This window comes from Empidonax traillii, unplaced genomic scaffold, assembly GCF_003031625.1.
Source record: "Empidonax traillii isolate 1590-97213 ecotype Southwest subspecies unplaced genomic scaffold, ASM303162v1 scaffold1053:size215182, whole genome shotgun sequence".
In the NCBI taxonomy this organism is placed as follows: domain Eukaryota; kingdom Metazoa; phylum Chordata; class Aves; order Passeriformes; family Tyrannidae; genus Empidonax; species Empidonax traillii.
The window spans coordinates 29,920-51,747 of record NW_020956246.1 but is presented as its reverse complement, the minus strand read 5'-3'; the positions used below and the strand labels follow the sequence as shown (position 1 = coordinate 51,747).

At 38.6% G+C, this 21,828-nt stretch overlaps 1 protein-coding gene across 1 annotated transcript; it reads left to right on the top strand.

The window, feature by feature from the left end:
• Positions 1-20,055, top strand: EXOSC7 (exosome component 7). Its single transcript, XM_027904401.1, has 8 exons — positions 1-109; positions 834-935; positions 1,601-1,695; positions 6,364-6,529; positions 10,910-10,980; positions 15,606-15,729; positions 16,674-16,829; positions 19,916-20,055. The coding sequence occupies exons 1-8, from the start codon at positions 53-55 to the stop codon at positions 20,018-20,020; spliced, it is 876 nt and encodes a 291-aa protein (XP_027760202.1). The 5' UTR covers positions 1-52; the 3' UTR covers positions 20,021-20,055.
• Positions 20,056-21,828: the final 1,773 nt, after the last annotated feature.

Sequence of the window (21,828 nt, the reverse complement as noted above, 5' to 3'; positions counted from 1 at the left end):
AGGGAAGGCGGGAGCGGCTCTGCGCAGCTGCGGCCCGGGGGCGGCGGCGGGAATGGCGTCCGTGGTGCTGAGCGAGGCCGAGAAGCTCTACATTGTGCACGGCGTGCAGGTACCGGGGCGGGACGGGGCGAGCTGCAGGGTAGGCTGGGGAGGAAGGGAGGCCGGGGAGGAAGGGAGGCCGGGAGCCCTCCGTCGCGGTGTCTGGACGCGAATCTCGGGGGTGGTAATCGTCCGGGCACGGTGAGCGTCAGAACGGGAAGCCGGCTGAGAAGCAGAACGTGGGTTTGGTTTCTTTCACTTCTGTCCCCCTTTACCTATTTTTTCCTTGCTCTTTCCACCTCTTCCCTGGCACTTTCTCAAGTTTTTGCCGTTTAGTAGAGTTTTAGCCTGCTGCTCAGCAAAGGAACGTGAGTGGACCAAGGAGGAAGAGTGAAGGATGTGTGGGGAGAAACGCCGGTGATAAAAGGACTGTATTTTTACTGAATTTTGCCGAAAAGCATCCTATTTCTATGGAGGCGAGTGTATAGTATCAGAGGATGCACGATACCCGTTTTTGAAATACACATGAAAACATTTGGAAGGCCAGTGGGATATTTTTGTCTGCTGGGCCCTAATTACTGCTATAAAAGTACAAAACTTGTGCATCCCAGGAAAGGCCTGATGTAGTCTTAAGTAAAAGTCTGTGATGAAACTACGAGCTGATGCTTTTATATCATTTTTACTGCTGGTTTGTATAGGAGAAGGAAAGTTTCGAGTCACAGAATTTTTTTTTTTTTTTTTAACTTTTCATTACTGATTCCCTTAAGCACAATATATATGATTGCCATGCTTAGGAGGACCTGCGTGTGGATGGTCGCGGCTGTGAAGACTACAGATGTGCAGAAGTAGAAACAGATGTTGTATCAAACACAAGCGGGTCTGCAAGAGTGAAGCTGGTAGGTAAATTTCTTAGGGATTGTGTGCCTCGCTGATGAAGTTTCTAGTTTATGTGACTGGTTTTAAGATAAGCTGAGGTTATTTGTGTGTGTGCATAGCAGTAACTGAAACTATGGGTTAAGGAAATAATTACAGGACATATAATGCATTTTTGCTTAACTATTATCATGATGATGAAAAAAAAAATCCAGCAGAGCTGGATTTACCATGAAGTGCCTGGACAGCCTTTAGTTTGAATTGATCTGACATTTAATCTTGAAAACTCAAATCAAATCACCGTTGTGCCTAATCCCTGGGAAAAAAATAATTCTACTACTTTAGAGTGAAGTGAAATTACTTTTGTCATGTGCAATATTTTAGTGGTTCTGCAGTAAGAGCTGTTTCCAGAACCAAAATGACAGAAGTAGTCTTGGATATTAAGAGTGTATTTTTAACTTAGAGAAAGTTAATATGTATGGTAACTATCTGAAGAATCTTCTTAAGCTTAATATTGTTCTTTTAAAGCCTTTCCTTCTTTAAAAAATTCAATATTATTTTAAGTTCACTCTGATAGAACAATCAGATAACTGAAAGGTAGAAATATAAGCTTACTATAGACGTTTAAATTAAACAAGTAGTTCTGTAACTATAATTTTAGTTGTGTGATATGTTTTTGTTTTAACAGGGAGACACTGATGTCTTGGTAGGCATAAAAGCTGAAATGGGGACACCAAAGTTAGAGAAACCAGATGAAGGTTACCTGGAATTCTTTGTTGACTGGTTAGTATATTAGAAAAAAATTAAATAGATGTAATATTTGGAATAAATGACTAATCAGATCTTGCCATTCTTCTGAACTTTATACCTTTATTCCACTAACCTCCGGTAGGAGTCTGAGTAAGAGAAAAAAGTTATTTTACTATCCCTATAGCAGTGAATGTTCAGAAACTTTATGCTGGTTCTGCAGACCCAAAATAAGCAAATCAATGGGAGTTAAAGAATGAAACCAATCCCAAACTGCATAGCATCACTGCAGCTGGGAAAGAGTAATGGTTCAATCACAGATGCATTTAACATGACTTCATGACTACAGTGTCAGCTGTTGTTTCTACAATGACAGAATAGAGAAAATCTCTTTCAAAAAAAGTAAATATTCCAGAAGAAAAGAACTGACTGCTAGAGACTGTTCTTTAACTGTACTTAAAGGTTTGCTTGCTTTGTCTGATAAAGCAGTGGAAAAAAGGTTGAAGTGTGTTTTGTTCAAATTCATTTGTTTAAAAAAAGAAAAATCTCCAGTATGAACTTGAGATGCAAAAGCTAATTAGAAAATTTAGTTATGCATTTATCAGAGAATCTGTGTTTCATTAACTAAAATGGTATTTGTTTTAATCATATTCCTTGCTTTTTTGCTACAAGTGCACTATTGTTTATCCTTACAGTCTTCATACTGCTCAAATTATGAAGGAAACTAGAAGAAAACTGAGAACTCTTACTTTCTGGTTGCTCGGAGATAGCATAGTGACATCTCAGTGTTATGAGACTATCCACGTCTTGCAGACTTCCTGAAAATTGTTCTTTATGAAATAATGTGTTTTGGGAACCTCTCATTAAAGCCTTGGCACTGTCAAGTAGCTGTTTTGCATGTGATATTTCTTTTTATTATAAATAGAAAATGTTTCTACTCTGACCTTAAACCAATATACTATTGGTAAAACTAACATATGATAGCTACAAAGTAAATTTATATCTGGTAATCTTTCTAACCTAACTGGCTGCATCTACCTTAACATTTGTGTGTCACATCATGCAGCCTTGTCTAAGACTACCTCTGTACCTCATGATGTATTAGTAAACTGTGGAAACCTTGTGCACTGTAGAGGAAAGGACTCACCTATGAATGGTTTGTCTGCGATTACTATTCAAAAAATACCAGGTGGGAAGATGATCTTGAATGTGGTCCTGCTATTACAGGGGATCTGAGCTTGACTGCTTTATGAAGCTCATGCTTGAAATATCCTAAATATATAGGGGACATTTCCTTACTAAAACAAGTTGGCTGGGGACATGTGGCAATTCTGTGACACTTTTTGCATATGTAAATAAATGTTAGAAAAACTTCAACTCATTACATTAACGTTAGGTTGTATTTTCTAAGTGTTAATCTCTGCTTCGTAAGGTGGAAGATGTGGAGCAATATTGTGCAGGATGGATTTTGTCAGTTCTGGAAATCGGTAATTGTTAATTTCTGTGATAACACAGACCAAAAGCCCAAACTTCAGAGAAGTGTAGTCACTTTTTACATGCTTGTGCTACAGGGAAAGGTGTCCTTTAGCCTCCAGAAAGATCCAAAAGACAAAATGTGAAGTGGAGGCAGCTTGTTCTGTGTAAAGGGAAATGAGCTGCTGTTAGTACTCTGATGCTTTTCCAGGCTGCCACTGGGTGGTAGTAACTGCACATAGTTGGATACCCTGCATCTCCTGGTGAAGTTTGTCTGTGTTCTACTTGGCTTTTATGTTGCTGAAACTAATAACAGAAACTCAGACTGCAGTGATTATTATCTTAAATTGCTTATTTCCCCAAACTTCCATAGTTTTTTTTTCCTGATTAAAATAATCACTTGCTGGATTAGATATATTTCTCTGCCCCAGAATTCTGTTTCTCTTTATTCTGCTCTGAGTCCTTTACTTAAAATCTGAGAAGCACATTTAGTCACATTTTGAGATAGACTTTAATGCCAGTCTCTGGAAGGGATGATATTTCGGGCACTGATTTGTGAGCCTGGAAATTAATTATCATAGATGAAGTCCATGTCCTCTGTGATATCCTTACTGCCCATCATTACTGGAGAGGACATTCATCTTGGCCATTGATGCTGAAGACTGCTACGTGTGCTTTTCTCACATTTGAGTTTTGGGGCTGTTCTGAGTTACCATTTTCTAACTGTAAGAAATAACAACAACAACAACAACAAAAGCAGACATCTGAATTCCTTGAATGCATTTGATTCTGTTTGTGGAATTAGGAACATATTTGTTCAAGTGTGTCCATCTGTAGATTACAGTATATTAATGGCCTAAGCAACAGGTGTAAAGTGCTTAACTACTGTGAGAGAAAGGTTTTTCTGCTAACAGCAAGAGTTTTGAAATTGAGCAGAAATCTGTGGTAGAAGCATCATTATTCTTTAGGAGGAGTCTTGATTGTTAGGCAATGTAACACTAAAATGATCTTGATAGTCTTGAAAGTTACATTTCGTTCGGGAGTAGAAATTCTGTGCCACTTCTAAGTTCTTTGTATGCCCCATAAACCAAGTTTTTTTGAATTTTCTCTTTCTATCATGTTAGACAACCCCTTTTCAATTTTTGCCCAGTATATTACTGTAATAATCTATAGGCATTAGGTGGCAGTATCTACCATATAGTTATTATAATAGTACGCTGCTAACCTTACTTCTTTATTTTGCTTTGATTGCATGGAACTGAAGTGTTAAGATGGAATTAAGATGCAGTGAAACATGATATTCCAGTTGAGTGTTACGTTCTTGCTACTCGCTGTCAGTGTCCACTTACAGCCAAAAAATACAACATTTGATAAAACTTTGTATTTAGAAATAGTAACGAGGCATAGATTGAAGTTTGTATAATTCTTTTCGGCTTATCGTAGGGATCATAATGCTTGCATAACTGTGCTTCAAACGGAAAGGTTTAAACAGAATGATCTAGTTAACTTGCATAAAAGCTGCTTCCATGGATAAGGGCTCGTTTAATACAACCTGAAGACCTGACTCAGCACTGAGTTATACTCAGATGTGATATGATCTTATAAAATCAGTGGCTGATATTAATACAACTGTGAATAATATTGTGTGTCATACTTGCAGTGCTTATTTGTGTGGAAGCCTAGGTCAGTGCTTGATTGGCAGCAATGCTTTTCCTTGTTTTTTAAGCATGTATGGTGCTGTCTATTTACAGTAGCAGCAGATAACTTTTATAAAATCCAGTAGCTCTTCCTGGTATTCTGAGTTTTCATAAACTGCAAAACAAGTTGGGAGAATCACCGTAATTCTTGTAGGTAAGAGTAATAGTAGGTAATCATATATAAGCTTAGAGGTTCTGCAGTATTGTTGATACAGTTCACTTGATGATTTAGGTCATGCCTTGATAATGTGACTCTTTAGTTAGTTTTTGGGTTTCTTTTTAAGGTGAAGGGATTCTATTCCACGACTTAGTTTTCTGCTGTTATTTTTGTACTCCTGGTGTGCCTGTTAGAAAAGCTAAGGTTTTGTATCAGCATATAAACACAGAACATGCAGGACAAGTTGGCACTGGGAAGTACCCAGCCAGGAAAATAGAGGGCTTTAGTATTACAGATTTGGAACATACCGAAACTGCTTCTGTGGAACCACTTCCTTTCCTATGTTCTGCAATGAGAAATTAATTTGGGAGAGGTGTGACTGATTTATTTTAAAACAACATTTGCAATGCTGCTACAGGTCCACTGCTTGAGAATACTCTTCTCCTCTCTATAAACCAGAGTTTGTGTTCAGAATCTTTGTTCATTACTTGGCAGTAAATGCATCTCTGGACATTTCTGCTCTATTTTATTGTGCTTTGGGGGAGAGGCATTTTTTGTTTGGTTTGGGTTTTGTTGTTTGGGGGTTTTTTTTTGATTTGTTGGTTTGGGTTGGTGTGGGGGTTTTTGGTGGGTTTTTTTGTAGACCTGTTTTCTTTTATTGTTAGAAATTTGTTCTTAGCTGTGTACAAGGCTCCAGTACCTAAGGACTTTCTTGTATGACTACTCATAAATAAAGTTAGTTAGGTTGGAATCAGGGAAGTGAAGACCAGAGACTTCTGTCAGATCTCCTCTCGAAAATATGTTCTTTAGTTGCAGCTCTCCATAAGCTCTGGTTGCTGAGAATAATGAGCTGCTTTCTGTAAGGGGCTTGATAGCATACAGTACCCTTCAGTAAAGAAATTACCAATTAAGGTCAGGCAGTCATGTTACTTTAAAAGAAATGTGTATTCTACTTGTCATATCATCACATCTTCTTCTTAGCCACCCTCTTAATAATTTAACATTCAACTCTCACCAGACTGTCTTGTTAGCTGTTCTGAACTTAGCACAGATTTCTCTCGCTTTTTTATTTTTCTAAAGGGTTGAGGTGAGAGAAGATGGCGGTGCTTAAGAAAGAATTCACCAACTTTAGCATTGCAACTTGGGAACTGCAGATAGCGCTGGAATTTAGATAGTATCAGTATTTGTAACAAAATGTCGGTATATTATCTGCATCAGGACATTCTCATATGCAAAACAGGAATAATTTCTTTTCAGATAGGATGCTTATTCTCATACAAATAAATCCTTAGATATTTTTAATGCTCTGTATTTAAGAAATGTTCTTTGGGTATTGGCTGCTTCAGAAGTGAAAGTATGTTTTCTTTCTTTATCTAGTTCTTCAAACGCTTCTCCTGAATTGGAAGGCCGGGGAGGAGAAGAACTTGGCACAGATATAGCAAATACACTGTACAGAGTATTTAGCTGCGAGAACAGTGTAGACTTGAAATCCCTTTGCATTAATCCCAGAGAGCACTGCTGGGTTCTCTATGTTGATGTATTGGTAAGTAAGGAAATGAAAACTAAGATTCAAGATTTTTTAAGGCGGAGACTGACTTAGCATAACCTTGTGTATTTTCTTATAAAAAAAGCTTCTCATAATGTGATATAATGTTTCACAAAATGAATGGCCATTTTCTTGTGAATCTGCCTATAATAGTTAACCACTGTTTCCAGCTTGCTCTTTTTCTGCTCTTCTTGATGCTGCTGCTCCACTGCAGAGCTGATAAAACACTGAATACTCCAAATCTGTCACAGATGAAAATCACTGAAGAAGGCTAAACTTTTCTCCCAAGCTAGTTGCAACAGCAAATGTATTGTTCTAATGAATGTAAACTAGTATTATATATGTTAGCCCTAAGTTAACTGCCCATCCTATCTGCTTCTTAGCACTATTATCAGTACTAGTTCAGTAACATAAAGTAGAAACTTTTCTGGCAAAAGCTACATTTGACCTAGGCACTTTTTGGTGGAAGTTGTATACAGGTATTGAATGTAGAAGATAAACTGAATATTTGTTCCCATTAAGAAATGGAAACTGAATTTTATGCATACAAATCTCATGCATGTAGCAGCTTGATTTCCAAACTATGCCATATTTAAACCACTCTGCCACAGGGATTTTAACAGAAATCTGCAAGTCAGACTCTCCTGAGCATTATTCCCAATTCTTATTGGTCCAAAACTGAGTTTCTCTTTGTCAAATTTGGAAGTGAAAGTATGTTGAGGGATCTTACTCACAGAAATCCATTAGTGTCTATTATAAATGATTTGCAAAATGTTAAGCTGTGTGGCCAGGAAAATTAAATGCAGGATTTTGTTAAACGGAACAGGAACATTTAGACTAATACCTAAATAAATGTGAAAATTAGTTCATTAGGTGTTTAAAAAGCAGTACCATTAGCCTAATTATGGCAGATACGGTACGTACCGCGACAGTCCACGCACAGAGCAGCTGAGTGTGTGCCACTGCTGAGGGCTTTAACAGCCCAAGTCACCAGCTTATTGGAGCTTGGCATGGTTTAATAGAGAATGAAGTGTTAGTTCTGAGAAATCACACTGGGGCCTTTAGTTACTGGGTAATTACAAACAGAGGTACAGAATATTAAATGCTGTGCTTATTTAAGCAATGTACTGCTTAACATTGCATAAACACAGCATAAACAAAGACTTGCATAAAGCTGACTAGTGCAGAAGTAGTTCTGTATAGCTTCTACATGAGATATAATTGGTCATTGTTTGATTCTTCCCAGACAGATTTGCTGGTTGTCCACAACTACAGAGAATAACAGCCTTGGTATTTTCTTGCTAGTAGCTGTGTGAGAATTATGAACATCAGGACCTGTGTTATGTGAGGGATTTTACATTTAGCTTTTTTACAGTGCCAATTAACAATCTGTTGTAGGTTCATAATCACGACTGAACTTGATGAGTCTTTTTAATGTTATATTCTGCGGGGATTTTTTGTGTGAGCCATTGAAGAGCTGCTGGTACATTTAGAAGAAGACACTGTTAACATTTGTCTCTTATTCTGTTGCCTGCCTCATCCCCATTCTTTCCCCCCCTCAGGTGTCTGTATTTTCACACTTCTAAGGTCGTTGTAAGATTTCCTTTTCTAAATGGAAGATATGTATCACATGTGGTAGTGTATACTTAATGTAGATGCTTGATACCTACAGATTTTGCTGAAGCTGCTCTTGCTGAATCATTCCTTTGGAATTTTACTTTAATAGTACCTGGTGGGAGTATGATACTTGGGCTAATATGAGGTGCAAGTCATATTATTCAGTGTTTGAGGGAGACAGATTCTAGCTATAATAACAATGCTCCTGGAGAGTATTTTGGGTGGTATTTTCCTTCAGAATTCCTGGAAATTGTTTCCATTGGTGTTTGTGTTGCACAAAGCTAGAGGGAAAATAACCCTTAAATCTGTCATAAGCCTGAAAATACTGGTAGTTTGTGGTCAGATGGGAAGGTACTTGTTTGGAAGTGTCTTGTTCTGAAAGACAAAAACCCAGAAAAAGTGTTGTGAACCTGGAAGTTTCACGCTATTCAATTTAACCATGTGCCCTTTGATTGATGCATCTATATCCAGCTCCTGTGTGTAAACAAAATTTGACATATGCAACCTCAGAAGAGAAAATGGTGTGTTTCGCAAGGTCACGCAGCTTTTAAGATGAAGAACATCTCTCAAATATTTTCTGGTGGTCAGTGTACTTGGGACTTGCTGTAATTGTGTACAGACTGGAAAGAAAATAATTTCAGTCACACCACAAAGAAGCAGAAATATGGACAAAGTGAGATATGTGACAAAGGTCAAGAATATGTACCTAATAGATAGGTACATATATAGATAATAGATGCATTCTTTCTTAATAATGTAAGGCATTCCACTTCCAAGTAGTAGCTCGTGAATGTGGAGAACAGTCTCACTAAAATGTAAGCTTGTTCTCACTCTCTCTCTGTTTCCCTTTCTAAGCCACTGATGTCAGAAATAAGATTTTGGCATTTTTGAGTGTGGGTTTGATATATGTGTACAGCCTTCTCCACATAATTTGGCCCAGCAGTCTGCCGTGCTGAGCAAGGAGAATCAAAGTGTGCAATCTCTTATTGTTCCCTACTCAGTAGTGTGCTGGGGGGGAGGGAGGGTGCAGTAGGTTCTGTTGAAATTTTAGCAGTTCACTACTGAGCACTTCTCAGGATTTCCTCATGTTTTCTATTCCCCCCTAGTTTGATAAAAAATTAAGTTAGGAGTCTGTCCTTTTGGAAGAAAAGCTTCTTTGAATAAGACAAGGTCTGCAGCGTTTTATCTTTTTTTGCCATTAACTTTTTTATTTGTACATCAGTTAATTAAAAGCAGTCCTTCCTAAAGAATCCTTTGCTTCCCATAACTCGCAGATGTGCAGACTTTCTTATTTCTATAAATAAATAAATAAATTAAATAAACGGCAGGGGAGATCTTAATGCAAGGTGCTTCAGCTGAGAAAAGTGTTCATTTCTTTGTGGAGGAATTCTTGCACCATGCTTGTTACAGGTTGTGTTCCTAGCCTGTAGGCACCTCTGTAGTACAGATAAGGTTTTAGAATAGCAACTTGAACACAAACCTAGCAACAGTGCAGACATATCCCATTATTGTGTTTTAATAACAAAGATATTGTGGGGCTTATTGTGTTATCCAGTAAAATCCAATAATGACTGAAAGTGGCAGGTTAACCTCTCTGTATCCAGCAGCTGTTTGTGAAGAAATAATCTAATCACCTTTGTATTTAGCTTTCTATTCCAACTTTTTATCATTCTTTCTACACTATTCAGTCTGTCTTCATAAAGAAACTGTCTTTACAGAAAAGCTGATTTATGATTTGGTCCCAGTGCGGGAGTTTATCTCATTTTTAAATAGATTTTGAAGAACAGTCAATGCAATCAGCGTTGCAGAACTTGTTTTGCTCTCATCATCCAGCAGAGATTGATGTCATGGAGAAGCGTCCATATGTTCCTTCCAAAGAAGTTTCAAATGCTTACTCTGTGTGTGTGTTTTTGTGTGTGTGTGTGTTCTCATAGAGAACTAACAATAAGCTGTGGACAAACACATCTTTGAGGTGTCTGGCAGCCTATAGAAGGTATTGTGGTTTTGGGAGCCCTGCCTTTTTGCCTGGTGTGCAGTGCTGCTGTTCTCTTTGTTGTTCTCCTGATCTTCATGGGAAGCAGCTAAGCTAGACTCCCTCCACACACTTCACGTGCTTTATAACACTGTCGCTTGAATTAGGCTTTGACATCAGGATTTCCTTGGATCATTTTCGGCTACAAGACAAACCTGATGGTGGCTCTTTTCCTTAAGGAGAATAAATCACAGTGTGCCTTTGTAACTATAACTTCTGTAACTACCTTTTCATACTGTGTTTCTCATTGACAATTTGCGTTGCTTCCTTAAAAGCAATTCTCCCAGTTGGTTTAGTCCAGCTGATATTTTAAAAAGGCTCCTCTTTGAAATAAAGTATAAAAAATCGACTGATTTGATTTAATATTAAAGAATGAATGTGATGGGTTTATAAAGAGTATTCTGGTCATAGTCTAGTTCAGAGCCTTAGCACAAGAAGATTGAGAACAGAGGTGGTTTCATTTCAGGTTCTATTATTAAATTTTATCATTAATTTTATTACAAAGTGTATTAACTCTTCTATTTTGCATGTATAATGCAGTTAGCCGAAATCTTAATTTCCTATCTGTTTCTTTTCATGGAAGGGCTTTAAAGACAACTTTGTTTTTTAAAAACCTGTTCTGGTTATTAATTTTCTTCCTTTTCAAGTAGGTTTAAATAAAATAAAGACTTAATTTAAAGGCACTAGTCTGATTTTCTTTTTAAAGAGATTCTTCTTTTCCTCCTCAGTTATTGGAATGTGGTGGGAACATCTTTGATGCAATCTCTATCGCAGTGAAGGCAGCTCTCTTTAACACAAGGTAAAGCACAAATCTCATTTCATGTGAGTAAAAGTGGCATGGGAAATGAAACAGAAGTACTCTCTGTGAACAAAGCATTTTTAATGCTTAGTTATTTAAATAAGAAATATCCAAGGCAGCTTGCATTCAGATACAAGGCAGTCCATTTTCATGGAAGTCATATGAACTAATGTTTAGTTCAGTTTCTAATAATCAAGTGTCATATTGCATTGTGGTTGTATGCGTAGTCAGGTTCCCAGTATAACCTCTGTTCTGTAGCCAGATCCAGAAAAAAAAATGTCTTGACCCTGAGATTTTGTTGCAGGTAGTTGGAGGACTTTGTGTTGATGCCTTGTGGGTTTGAAGAAGTATTAACTGATATGTGATGCTCTTGATTAGGAAGCCCTCTGTCAGTGTGATTACTGATTTATAACTAGCCTTGATTTTCCACTTCTGATTTCATTCTCATTAATGATGATAGTGAGAAACTGTGGTGAGGGGGAAATGATGTGTCTTTAAAAGAACTTTGATCCATGCATTTTAATTCAAAGAATGGAAAACCAAAATCTGTAGAATGAATGATGCAGATCCTCTGTGTGGTTTTTAATGGTAAGTTTCGCTCATATTTTTGCTATTGTTTTTATCTTCTTTATCTGTAGGTGGGAAGGGAGTACAGAGTATTGTAGCACCCTTGAGAAAAAAAGCTAGTGATTGGCTTTGCTAAAAAACTTACATGACAGCAATAGCTGGAAGAGGTGCAAAACTTAGATTCTTACAAGCATGAATTTTTTAAAAGTGGATCTCAAATTGTTCTTCAGCATTAGAGATCTGCTAAAGCCACTAGTGTGGTTCTGGCTTATTTATCAGGGAATCAGGCACAGTAATAGATCTGGAAAAGTATGTGCAAAAAGAAGAGGAAAATATGCTTTTGAAGACAGGCAGTATGTCAGGTCATAAACACTTTAAAAGAGGGTGAGGGAAGAATCCATCTGAGACCAGAACTTGTATATGTTGCTGAGAAATTTCGCATGTTAATCAAATTCTCAGCAGTAACTTTTAACAGTAGATTGTTTTTATAACATTAAGAAATACTGTCACTAATGTAATGGCTCACAAAGGAGTTGGCAGTACACTAAAGGGAAGAAGTGCTGTGGTTTTGCCTGGATGCAAAAGTTAGTTAAAACAGTTACTACCATGTAAGTTGTTTTGCAGATCCAAGGCACATACTTTATTTATAAGATAACTGGGTCTTTTTTCTTATTTTAACCAGAATAAAGAGAGACGATCATATAAAAAGTAATGAATTAAATAAGCAAGTAGAAAAAAATGTTGCTTTGGGAATATGGGCAACATGGAGGGTGTAATTATTCTGATGATTCTGCTTTATTGTTCATTTTTCTGCCAACTTGTGTCTTTTATATAATCTGTAATCTAGAGAAAACATTCAGAGTCTTGTTCAAGTTGGGTATTGTATCAAAGTGGGGTACAGGATGACATAATGGAGAGCCCTGTCGATTTTTTACCTGTGAAAACTTTGTTTTACTGAGTTTAGCCATACATCTAATCTCATAAAAGATCAGAAAGTCAGGAGGTGAAATTCAAAGTGAAAACCTATTGTCCTCCTTCACTATTCCTCTCACTTTCCCTTGGTAGCTACTAACTTTCTTTGGATTGACGACACGAGGCCATTTAAGAGTAGCTTCCCGTTCTCTGTAAAGTCTTATTGTCCAAACAAGACGTCAGTTTGAAAATCGCTTCAGATTAAGTGTTCTGAACTTTGCTTGACGTGTGTCCCTCTTTGAGTCTTACTTGCTTTTCATACTTTGTTTACAACCAGGTTTTCATTAGAAGTGTTTCCAGATCTTTGCCAGCCTTGACTGCAGCCTTGAAACAATGAGCAGAGAGCTCAAGCTGTTGTTTTTCTTTGAAGCTACAAAATTTTAGATATTCAGATAGGCATTTGAAAACTTCAGCTTCATCTTTAAAATCTTGCTCTAAGCATTTCTCTAATAGCTATGGACACATTTTTCTTTAGAGCTAAGTAAATGCAAAATCGTGATTTAAGGAATTTTACAAAAGACCGGCAGGATATAAATCCTTTGAATGCCTGGCGTGACTCATTGTATCCCCTTCAGGCATGGAACAATGACAATATGACTGTTTTAGGGGGAACATTTGCTCCTTGCAGGTTTGTATTGTTCACCATGTTCTAAAAGCCCTATCAAGATCATGTGCAAAAGATAGCAGGCATCCGACTTTCTTCTTACCCGTCTCCAAGGTGTTTAAGGATGGATTTATTCACGATGGAAGTAGATATTGCAAAATATGCAATATTAGCTACTGTGTCAGGACATTAAACTTGGTTCTGTGGAATGTGCCTACTTGCCACAGAGGCTGCAGAAACTAGGCAAGTTACAAAACCCACAGAGTTTATAACACAACAGCTTTGCCCATATCGCGGTTTTTTGCCGAACAGCACGGTAGAGGCAGAACTGATGCGTGCTTGCAAGGGCAGAACTGGTTTTGCAGTTGTGAAATCTGGGTCTGCAGCACACAGAAAACAGCATTGTTTGTTACTTGACGGAGTCTCGCTGTACAGATTTCTGCCCTGATTAGTTGCAGGAATCAAAATAGAAAAATAAAAGCTGCAAAGTAAACATGTACAGCTACTTCTTAAGATAAATATTCACAAGCTGAGAGAGGAAATCTCCAATGTTCTGGAAATAGTTTGTGCTACATTCCCTTTTCCTAGTTTCTGTGTCCGTATACTCCCTTTTTATGCAACTACGATGCTTGTGTCTGATCTTTCTGCCATTGCAAAAGTTCTAATTTACACCTCTTTCATCTGTGCTTGGCCAAAAAAGCTCCTTGCAAGCGTTTTTCAGGTATTAATTCTGGCAACTTTTTCTTGCAGACCAAACACTGCTCTGGTTTCATGGCTATTTTAGTATGGAGTTAAAAATTGCTTAATCTCACAGATTTTCTTGAAATGTTACTTTGTTTTTTAAACACTGCTCTGGCACATACACTTCTTGACTAGGCTGTTTTCCCAGTGTTGTCCACTGTCCTGCTTAGCTTGAGGATCAGTCACCTTGTGACTTTATTCCGTCCATTTTTAATGGAATATTTTGTACTTGAAAATAGGCTTCGAGGCATTTCTAATGAGTTTGAAAGCATTTGGAGTTTTGTTTCAGGAAAAAGTACACTTCGCAATTGTTCTGCTTACTCAAAGTCTTAGTTTTGGCTTGGCCCAGGCCATTGGGCCTGTAGGGAATTTGTTGTCACTGGAGCAGGGTTAGCTGCTGTGAAGTACTTGCCACTAAGATTTTTAGCTAACTAATATAATATAATAATATATTAAACTAATATATATAAACTAATATATTATTTAGCTAACTAATAACTAACATACTCTTCCAGGGAACAATAAAATGTCACTTTGTATTGGTAGGGGAAATGTTCATCAAATCAGTCCCTATCTCTTCCTCTTCCAAAAGAAGAGATTTCTTAGAGACAGCATAAAAGAATGTAACCTCCAGAGTCTAATTATAAACACAGTGCTACTGTAAAAGTACTAATATAAAACCAGACTGTGGTTACTGAAGTTAGCTGTCAGGGGATGTCTTGAAATATTTTGTTTTCAAGTGCAAATATGTGGAAAAAAAAGGAAAAAAAAGTAGTATGGGAGCTGGGGGGGTTTTACTGGCCAGTAATGCAAAGTTTCTCTATCAGTTTTCCATCCTAACGGGCACCTGGATAAATGAGGGTATGTAAGATGCTGATGTTCTTGGCAGCTTGAGGTACCATCTTCTACTAAATCGTTTTAAATTATTTTATTCATTATGCTAAGAAAAGTGCCTCCCATTAAATGTCTGTCACAAATACAATATATGTACCACTGATAAGGAGCCCATCTAGTTCATTTGTGAGGGAGCTCATCATTCACAACTGAGAGGAGAGCATTTCTTGGATTTCTGCCTGGTTTTTATTCCTGCTCTGTCCTTGTATGTTATATATCCCTTGTATATCTGTCCTCACAACAGAAGAGTCTTCTGGCTTCTGGAAGAATGAGAATATCCTCCCAATCTTTCCATCTCGCTAAAGAGAAAGGATTTTGCTAATGTTGTCTTTCTCTTTACCCCAAGTCTCCCTTAGTTAGTGTTGCTCTTTCCTGAAGGGCTTTACTACTTGTATTTGCTACTGATGTCACAGCTTTGCCAAGGAATGTAATTACTGTAATTCTGTCGACTTTACTGTTGCTTGCAAAGTTGGGAACCACGGTATGAAAGGATTCAGTCTTGGTAATTTCTCTCCTATACATCCAGGCAGAAGTACAAAGAATTATTCAGACCTGATTTGTGCAAATTCCAAAAGAATCTCTCCCCACATAATAGGATAAAAACCAACTCAAAATCTGATGGTCTGAGTGATATAAATATGATGATCCTATCCAAATGTCTTTGCACTTACAGTGTTTTCTTCCTAGTCTTGGAGAGTGAGTTGTTAATACTTTGATCACATTCTGGATTTTTTTCCTAAACATTTTGCCTCATTTAGAAGAAAAGGCACTTCCTGGAGTTGTGACTGTATAGCAGCTTTATTTGTTATCTGTTCTGGCAATGATTTTGCACGTTTTGTTTCCACAGAATACCCAAAGTGCGTGTTCTGGAGGATGAAGAAGGCACCAAAGAGATTGAGCTGTCGGATGACCCTTACGATTGTATTCGACTTAATGTAGAGGAGGTGCCCTGTATTGTCACGCTGAGCAAAGTGAGCATGATAAATTTCTGACCCTCTGCCTAGAAACTTCAGTTTCTTTTAGTATCACCTGCCATTTATTATTTCCCTAGAGATAATATTTGTGTTACAGAAACGGTCAGTGTCCACTATGTAGATATTTGTTTGTCTTTGACCTCCTAATTAGAAAGAACTTTTACTGATTAAGGGGGTTTTTTTGCAGGTCTGACTTGTGGGTTTCTACTTGATGCGTTTATACGCATCTTCTTGCATGCAGAAGAATTGTTTATTGTTTTTTATCTGCTCCTTGCTTAACATAGCAGCAGATACTTCAGTATGTTAGAACAAGTGGCTGTTGTGGGGGGCAGAGGTTGTGTCATCTGCCTGGAATTACGTGATGAGTATTTGTTGCTGGGGACAGAACTCCGATTTCGTGGGCGCAGTACCGTGCCTTCCCTTTCAAACAGGTTTTCCATATGTAGCACACAGCTAACACAGTTGATTTTAGGGATGCTGCAATTTCCATTGCAAGTGTTAGTGATTTGCTTAGTTACCTGAAAGTTTGTGTGGCCTTTCTTTTAAGCAAGTTGCATAAATAGCAGAGGCCATTGCTGAAGTGAGGGCTCATCTGAGTCTCGGGATGTGTAATTTTCACCTAGAGGGGAGCAAAGTCCACACTTGGAGCTGGGGGGGAAATGGGAATAGGGAGTTTCATATAGATGAAAGACAGTAGAGAGGAAAACAGTATGAAGTAGTGACATGGTTATCTCACCTCTGTTGTGTATGTACACAGTTTGGAGTCAGAGGCTGTTTAAATACTGTGCTATCAAGTCAGTCTCAGACCACTTAAAAAGGCCACATGATATTAGGATATGAGACTGTAGATAACTAACAAAGCTGCCACTCACAGGTTAACTTCTTAATGGAAGGCCTTAGCAAACTGTGAATTAATACATCATTTTGTCACTAACTTACAGATTGGATATAGGCACGTGGTGGATGCTACCCTTCAGGAAGAAGCCTGTTCTTTGGCAAGCCTGCTTATTTCTGTGACCAGTAAAGGCGCCCTCACTTCTATGAAGAAAGTGGGGAAAGGTAGCCTGGATCCCGAGAGTATTTTTGAAATGATGGAGGTAAGGAGTTTTGAGCAGCTGACTGTCTTGGATGATACTGGATGAATGAGAGCTTGTGTATATGGAAAGCTGCAGTAAGGACTTCTATAGCAGAAATCTTGATGGTTTGATGAGGTGCACAAGGGACTTTGTAAAGGTCACAGGTGGTTTCTTTGAAAAAAATTCTAATGTGAATGGATGTTATCTAAAACTTCTAGGTGCCTGAAATGTATGGTACTCACATATGTTTCAGGTGAATACTTCACAGCTGTAAGGCAGTAAAGCTTAAGCTGATAAACTTTGAGAGTATTTTTGAAGAACGTGTTCCCTCTTTTATAGTTTCTCTTAAAAACTGAAATAGCAAAACACCTAACATGGTATAGTCCCTATAAAAGTAGAGATGGTGTTTTTGAATTGCTAGTGCATGGTGTTCTCTTCCAGCACAACTCATTTGTTTTATTATAAGCTTACTGTTCTCATTTTACTGTTTTTCTTTTCTTCTTCATTGAGTTTCTGATCTGCCCCTATTTCTTAAAAATACTAGTATCTGGATCTTGTCCACATCCGTGTAAGAATTCCATTTTAAATCTTTCTTCAGGCTCTTCTTAAATATGTTCTGCAGTGTAAATTCTCATGCCTGAGTTTGGCCTTGAGCGTGAGACAGAAATGGGTTTTGAGCTTGGAAATCAGGATGAAAATTAGATACTTCAGGCTGACTCTGTTTCCAAGAGATACAGGACTAATTTCAGCCTGGCTGTAGTGAGGAATGCAGAAGTTGGAGCCAAGTTTGACAATAGTTGGTCTCAAGTGGAAATTATGTGCTTAAGTATATATGGCACTTGACTGTGTCATGATGTCAATACAGAGTGCTAATCTTGGTGGTACCAGTGGGGTTTTCATTTGTGTTCAGAGATGTTGCTTTCTCCCTTATCTTGATAGAGAGGTGTTATCTCTAATCTGGCACCCTAAAGAAACCTAACTTCCTGTGGGCATCTGATGTGTCTTCCTTGATGGATTTTGTGTCTAATGCTGACTAAATGTCATAGAAAACTTGAAGTTTTGGGTCTAGGGCTGCTAGAGAGATTGGTGCTTAAGTTAGATACAGGTTCATGAAGAAGCTGGCCTCAGTGCCAATTCCCTGCACCAAGCTTTGATGGAGCTTCTGTTTTGATCACCAGTTTCACTCTACATTGAGCCCTAAACAGGAAATGAACTTCTGCAGTTCCGTAGTATCCCCCCCCACCAAAGGCTGTGCCTGGGGTTATGTAATGCACTTCTAAACACTGGTCAGAGATGCATATGGAAGGTAACCATGGGAAATCTTCAAACCATCCTATTCTGCGAAGAACATTAGTGAACTTGTCCCTGCTTGTTGGTGCAGGGAGTTACAAGCTTAAGCTGATCACTTGTGCCATATTTCACGTGCTTTGGAAGAAGCCTTCCCTCCTGAATATTGAGGAGTTTGAAAGAGAGAAAGTTGATCAAAAAAACCCCAATATATTTTCTGGAAAGTCAAGAGTTTATCTGCTTGACCCTGCCCTAAACTCAGCAGCCTGATTAGGATACCAAGAAAAACAAAAAGGCCTGGGAATATCCATTGGAGAAGATGCATAACCCGTGTTTGACACCTCCATTCCATAATGATTTGGCTGCAGGTCAGAGTGTCAGCTTTCCCTGCCTTGTAGTAAACAGACGTTCTAGGGCATATCTCTTAGTAAGGGAGTTTCATGGGAAAGTTTTGGGAAGCTGCCAGCATTAGGCTTTATTTTCCTAAGTTTTTGTGATCTGATCCATTAGAGAGGCGAGCAGGATTAAGAAACCAATAGCCTTGTGTCAATACCAAAGTTCTGCACAGTTCCCATTCACTTTGACCTGGTGTGAGTGACATTGTCCTACATTTGAGGAGTAGAACGCAGAAAGTATATCACTACTTGGGACTCCAGATTGCTGCAGTGATCTTTGTCCTAGTGCAGAACTGTTGGGACAGTTTATTGCCCCCTTTATTTAGCATGACTCATAGTATCTAGGATTGACAGCTACCCTGCTGCATCAAAGCTCTTCCCAAACTTCCTTTGGTACCATGGGCCATGTTCTGTCACCTGGTTCTTCAATTAAAAATGTATCTTATTTTAAGGTTTGTGCACCCGTGGCTCAATAATTGTCACTATCAGGCGAAAGAGAGCTTTGTGTCAGCTGTATGGCAGGCCTAGGCTTCATTGCGTAGATCAGGAGCTAACAAACTCAGTTTAATATAACCTGCCTTTGGCTCTTCAGGGATAGGTGGGCTCTCTTGATCTCTGTATGGAGTCTGTATTTCAGATCATTTAGAGGAACCCTGGGAAAGCTTTAATGGGCACCATTGCCTTAAGATCTTTATTTCAGCATTGCCCGATGTTTCCTTGCTCTGTAGCTTCCACAGTACAATTGGTGGGGGGGTAGGGGGAAAGAGAGTAGAGGCTGGTGTCAGAGCTAATCCTGATGGTTTTCCACTGCTGGAGTTTACTTTTGTAAGGAAGACATTGTGTTAACCCCTTGGACAGTAAAGAATTGCAAGTCATATGAATGATCTGCCCACAGACTGATTTGGTGATGCAGCCATTGTGCATTTAGCACTTTTCTGGCCATAGAACACAGTGTTGAGCTAGTCTAAATTCACTCTGCTGATTCTGAGCACCTTCAGAAGAGTTCACTGAATTTTCTGTTAGTAGGCTTCTCTGCTGGTCAGGTGTCTCTTGTCCTCTGGCAGCTAGAATATTGCTTCATGCTGTGTGCTGGCTAATTTGAGTATGTGCTTGTGCCTGATGTGAATTTAATTTGTATTCCTGGATGATCCAGCGGTGCACAGATCTGGTATTAATGATCATGGAATGCTTCTCTGATGAATGAGAGCACTGCCTTTATGGGTGCATTTTTCCAAAACTTAATCAAATTAAAATGAAACTTCCACCACCATTATTTTTCTTAATTAAAAGCGTATTTTGGTGATACCAGCTGGTGTATATGAATCATCAAAGGGAAAATATTTGTCAAAAGGAAGTGTTCCGTAAGAGTTGTCTCCTGTTAATAAGCATATGTCTCAGATTTGTTTTGCTTTCTTTGCATTGCAGACAGGACAACGAGTAGGCAAGTCACTGCACATAGCCCTTCAGAAGATTTTGGACGAAGAAGAGAGTTTGGGGACATCACGGCCAAAAGTTGGATTTCTAGGATGAGATTTTATTAAATGTTCGAAACTGTTTTTAATTAATTGTGCAATCTTGTGCGTTTGTATATAAAGAAAAGATTGGGGTTTTTTTGTTCCAGTACAGTTCTCATTCCGGCTAAGAGGCTTTTAAAATTTTCCTAAGCATTTCCACACGGGTCGCTGTTCGCACCTGGGAAGGGCACCAGCAGCAATTGGTGCCACTGCTTGGGAAGCTCTTGAGTCTCCTTTCAAGAGTGACTGGTGTAGGTTCCACTTAATTCTGTTACCATGCCTTCCACTTCTGTAGACCAGATGCTGTGTTCTAGAGCGTATGTGGGGCTGTGCAGCACTAATGAGAATAGCACTAGGTGGAAGCCTTCCTTCAAACTCCCACTAAAATGTGGTTAGATTTTACTATAAATAAAACGTGTTCCCAGGTTTCCAATTTGTATTTTAAACCACGATTTCATTGCTCACTGGAGCTCTACCCGTCCCTTTTGCCAGCAGGTGCAATAGCAGCCTAGCCACAGCTTCTCACAGTGGCTAAGGAGAAGAGGCATGGCTAAGGTAGAAGGGAAAAGGAGTTAATTTTTAAGAGTCAGACAATTCAGCTGGAAAAGCGCAGTGTCTGTCAGTAATGATCCTTCACAGGGAAAGACAGAAGATGGCAGATAAGGCATGCTAACAAGTTGTATCACCAGGTGTTGAAAGCAGTGGATTCCCTCCCTACATCAGTTGGTTGGCGCAACAAAGAGTAAGAGCTGTTGATTTGGCAGGATAAGAAGAGACAACAGACGGAAGAAATCAATGGAAGAAGTTGATTTTTAAGTTAATACTTTGGCTGCATGTATTAGAAGGATTGTTCTGAACAAACATTATGGCAGAAGTTATTACAATAATCCAGGAGTAATGTTTTCTGAATTTCCTGTTTTAATTTTATTATATCAGATTAAGAATGTTCTCTTGACTGTAACGTTTTTGATGGGAAAAAGGGGAAGGGCCAAGATTGGTATTTTAAAGAGTTGGGATTTTTTCAGTACCTTAAGTGATGGGTTAGGTAGGTTATGATGGTGCTACATAGTAATAGAGCCAAAAAGTGACAGTCAGTATACGTAGTCTTTAATCACTTCAGTAGAGTTATTCTGTGTGAGGCAAACACTAACCTGAGATCAGCTTTACAGTAGCTGTGATCCATCCTTGCCATTCAAGGTACTTGTAAAAACATGAAAGAAAACTGAAGGGAGAAAAAACATTTAAAGTACCTTAAACTTGTCACAGTCAATTTTTGTTTGATCATGTGTTGTTTAATGTTTCAGAAAATGGTTAATCTAAATGAGGTTGCAAGTCCTGAACCTCAGCCATTTTCTGAATAGCTGTTGCCTGTTTTATTACAGATTTTTGGTTGGATACCAAAAGGCTGCCCTGAGTGACGCTCAGGATGAATTTTGTAACATGGTATTAATAGTGTATTTCTCTGTAGCCTTCCAGCTGAAGGATCTCCAAGCATTTTGCAAGTTACATCATTTAAGATGCTTCTTGTCCCCCTCTCCAGATCCTTTTAATTTTAAACTTAATTTCCTGAGAGCTGGAGGGGTGGTGGGAGTAACATTACTGTGTTTCAACTGACCCTCTGTGGAGGTGAATATATGTGCACTTCCTCCCCACTTCTTACTAAGGATATCAACTATTCAGCTGTCTGAGATTCAGGATACTTATGTGCTCAAGATACCTAGGAAGAAAAGTCTTGGTACCTCAGCATCTGTGTTTGATGCCAGCCCAAGGAACAGCTGTCTATACAAAAATGGCTACCTTGGTCACAAAATATTCGGTGCCAAG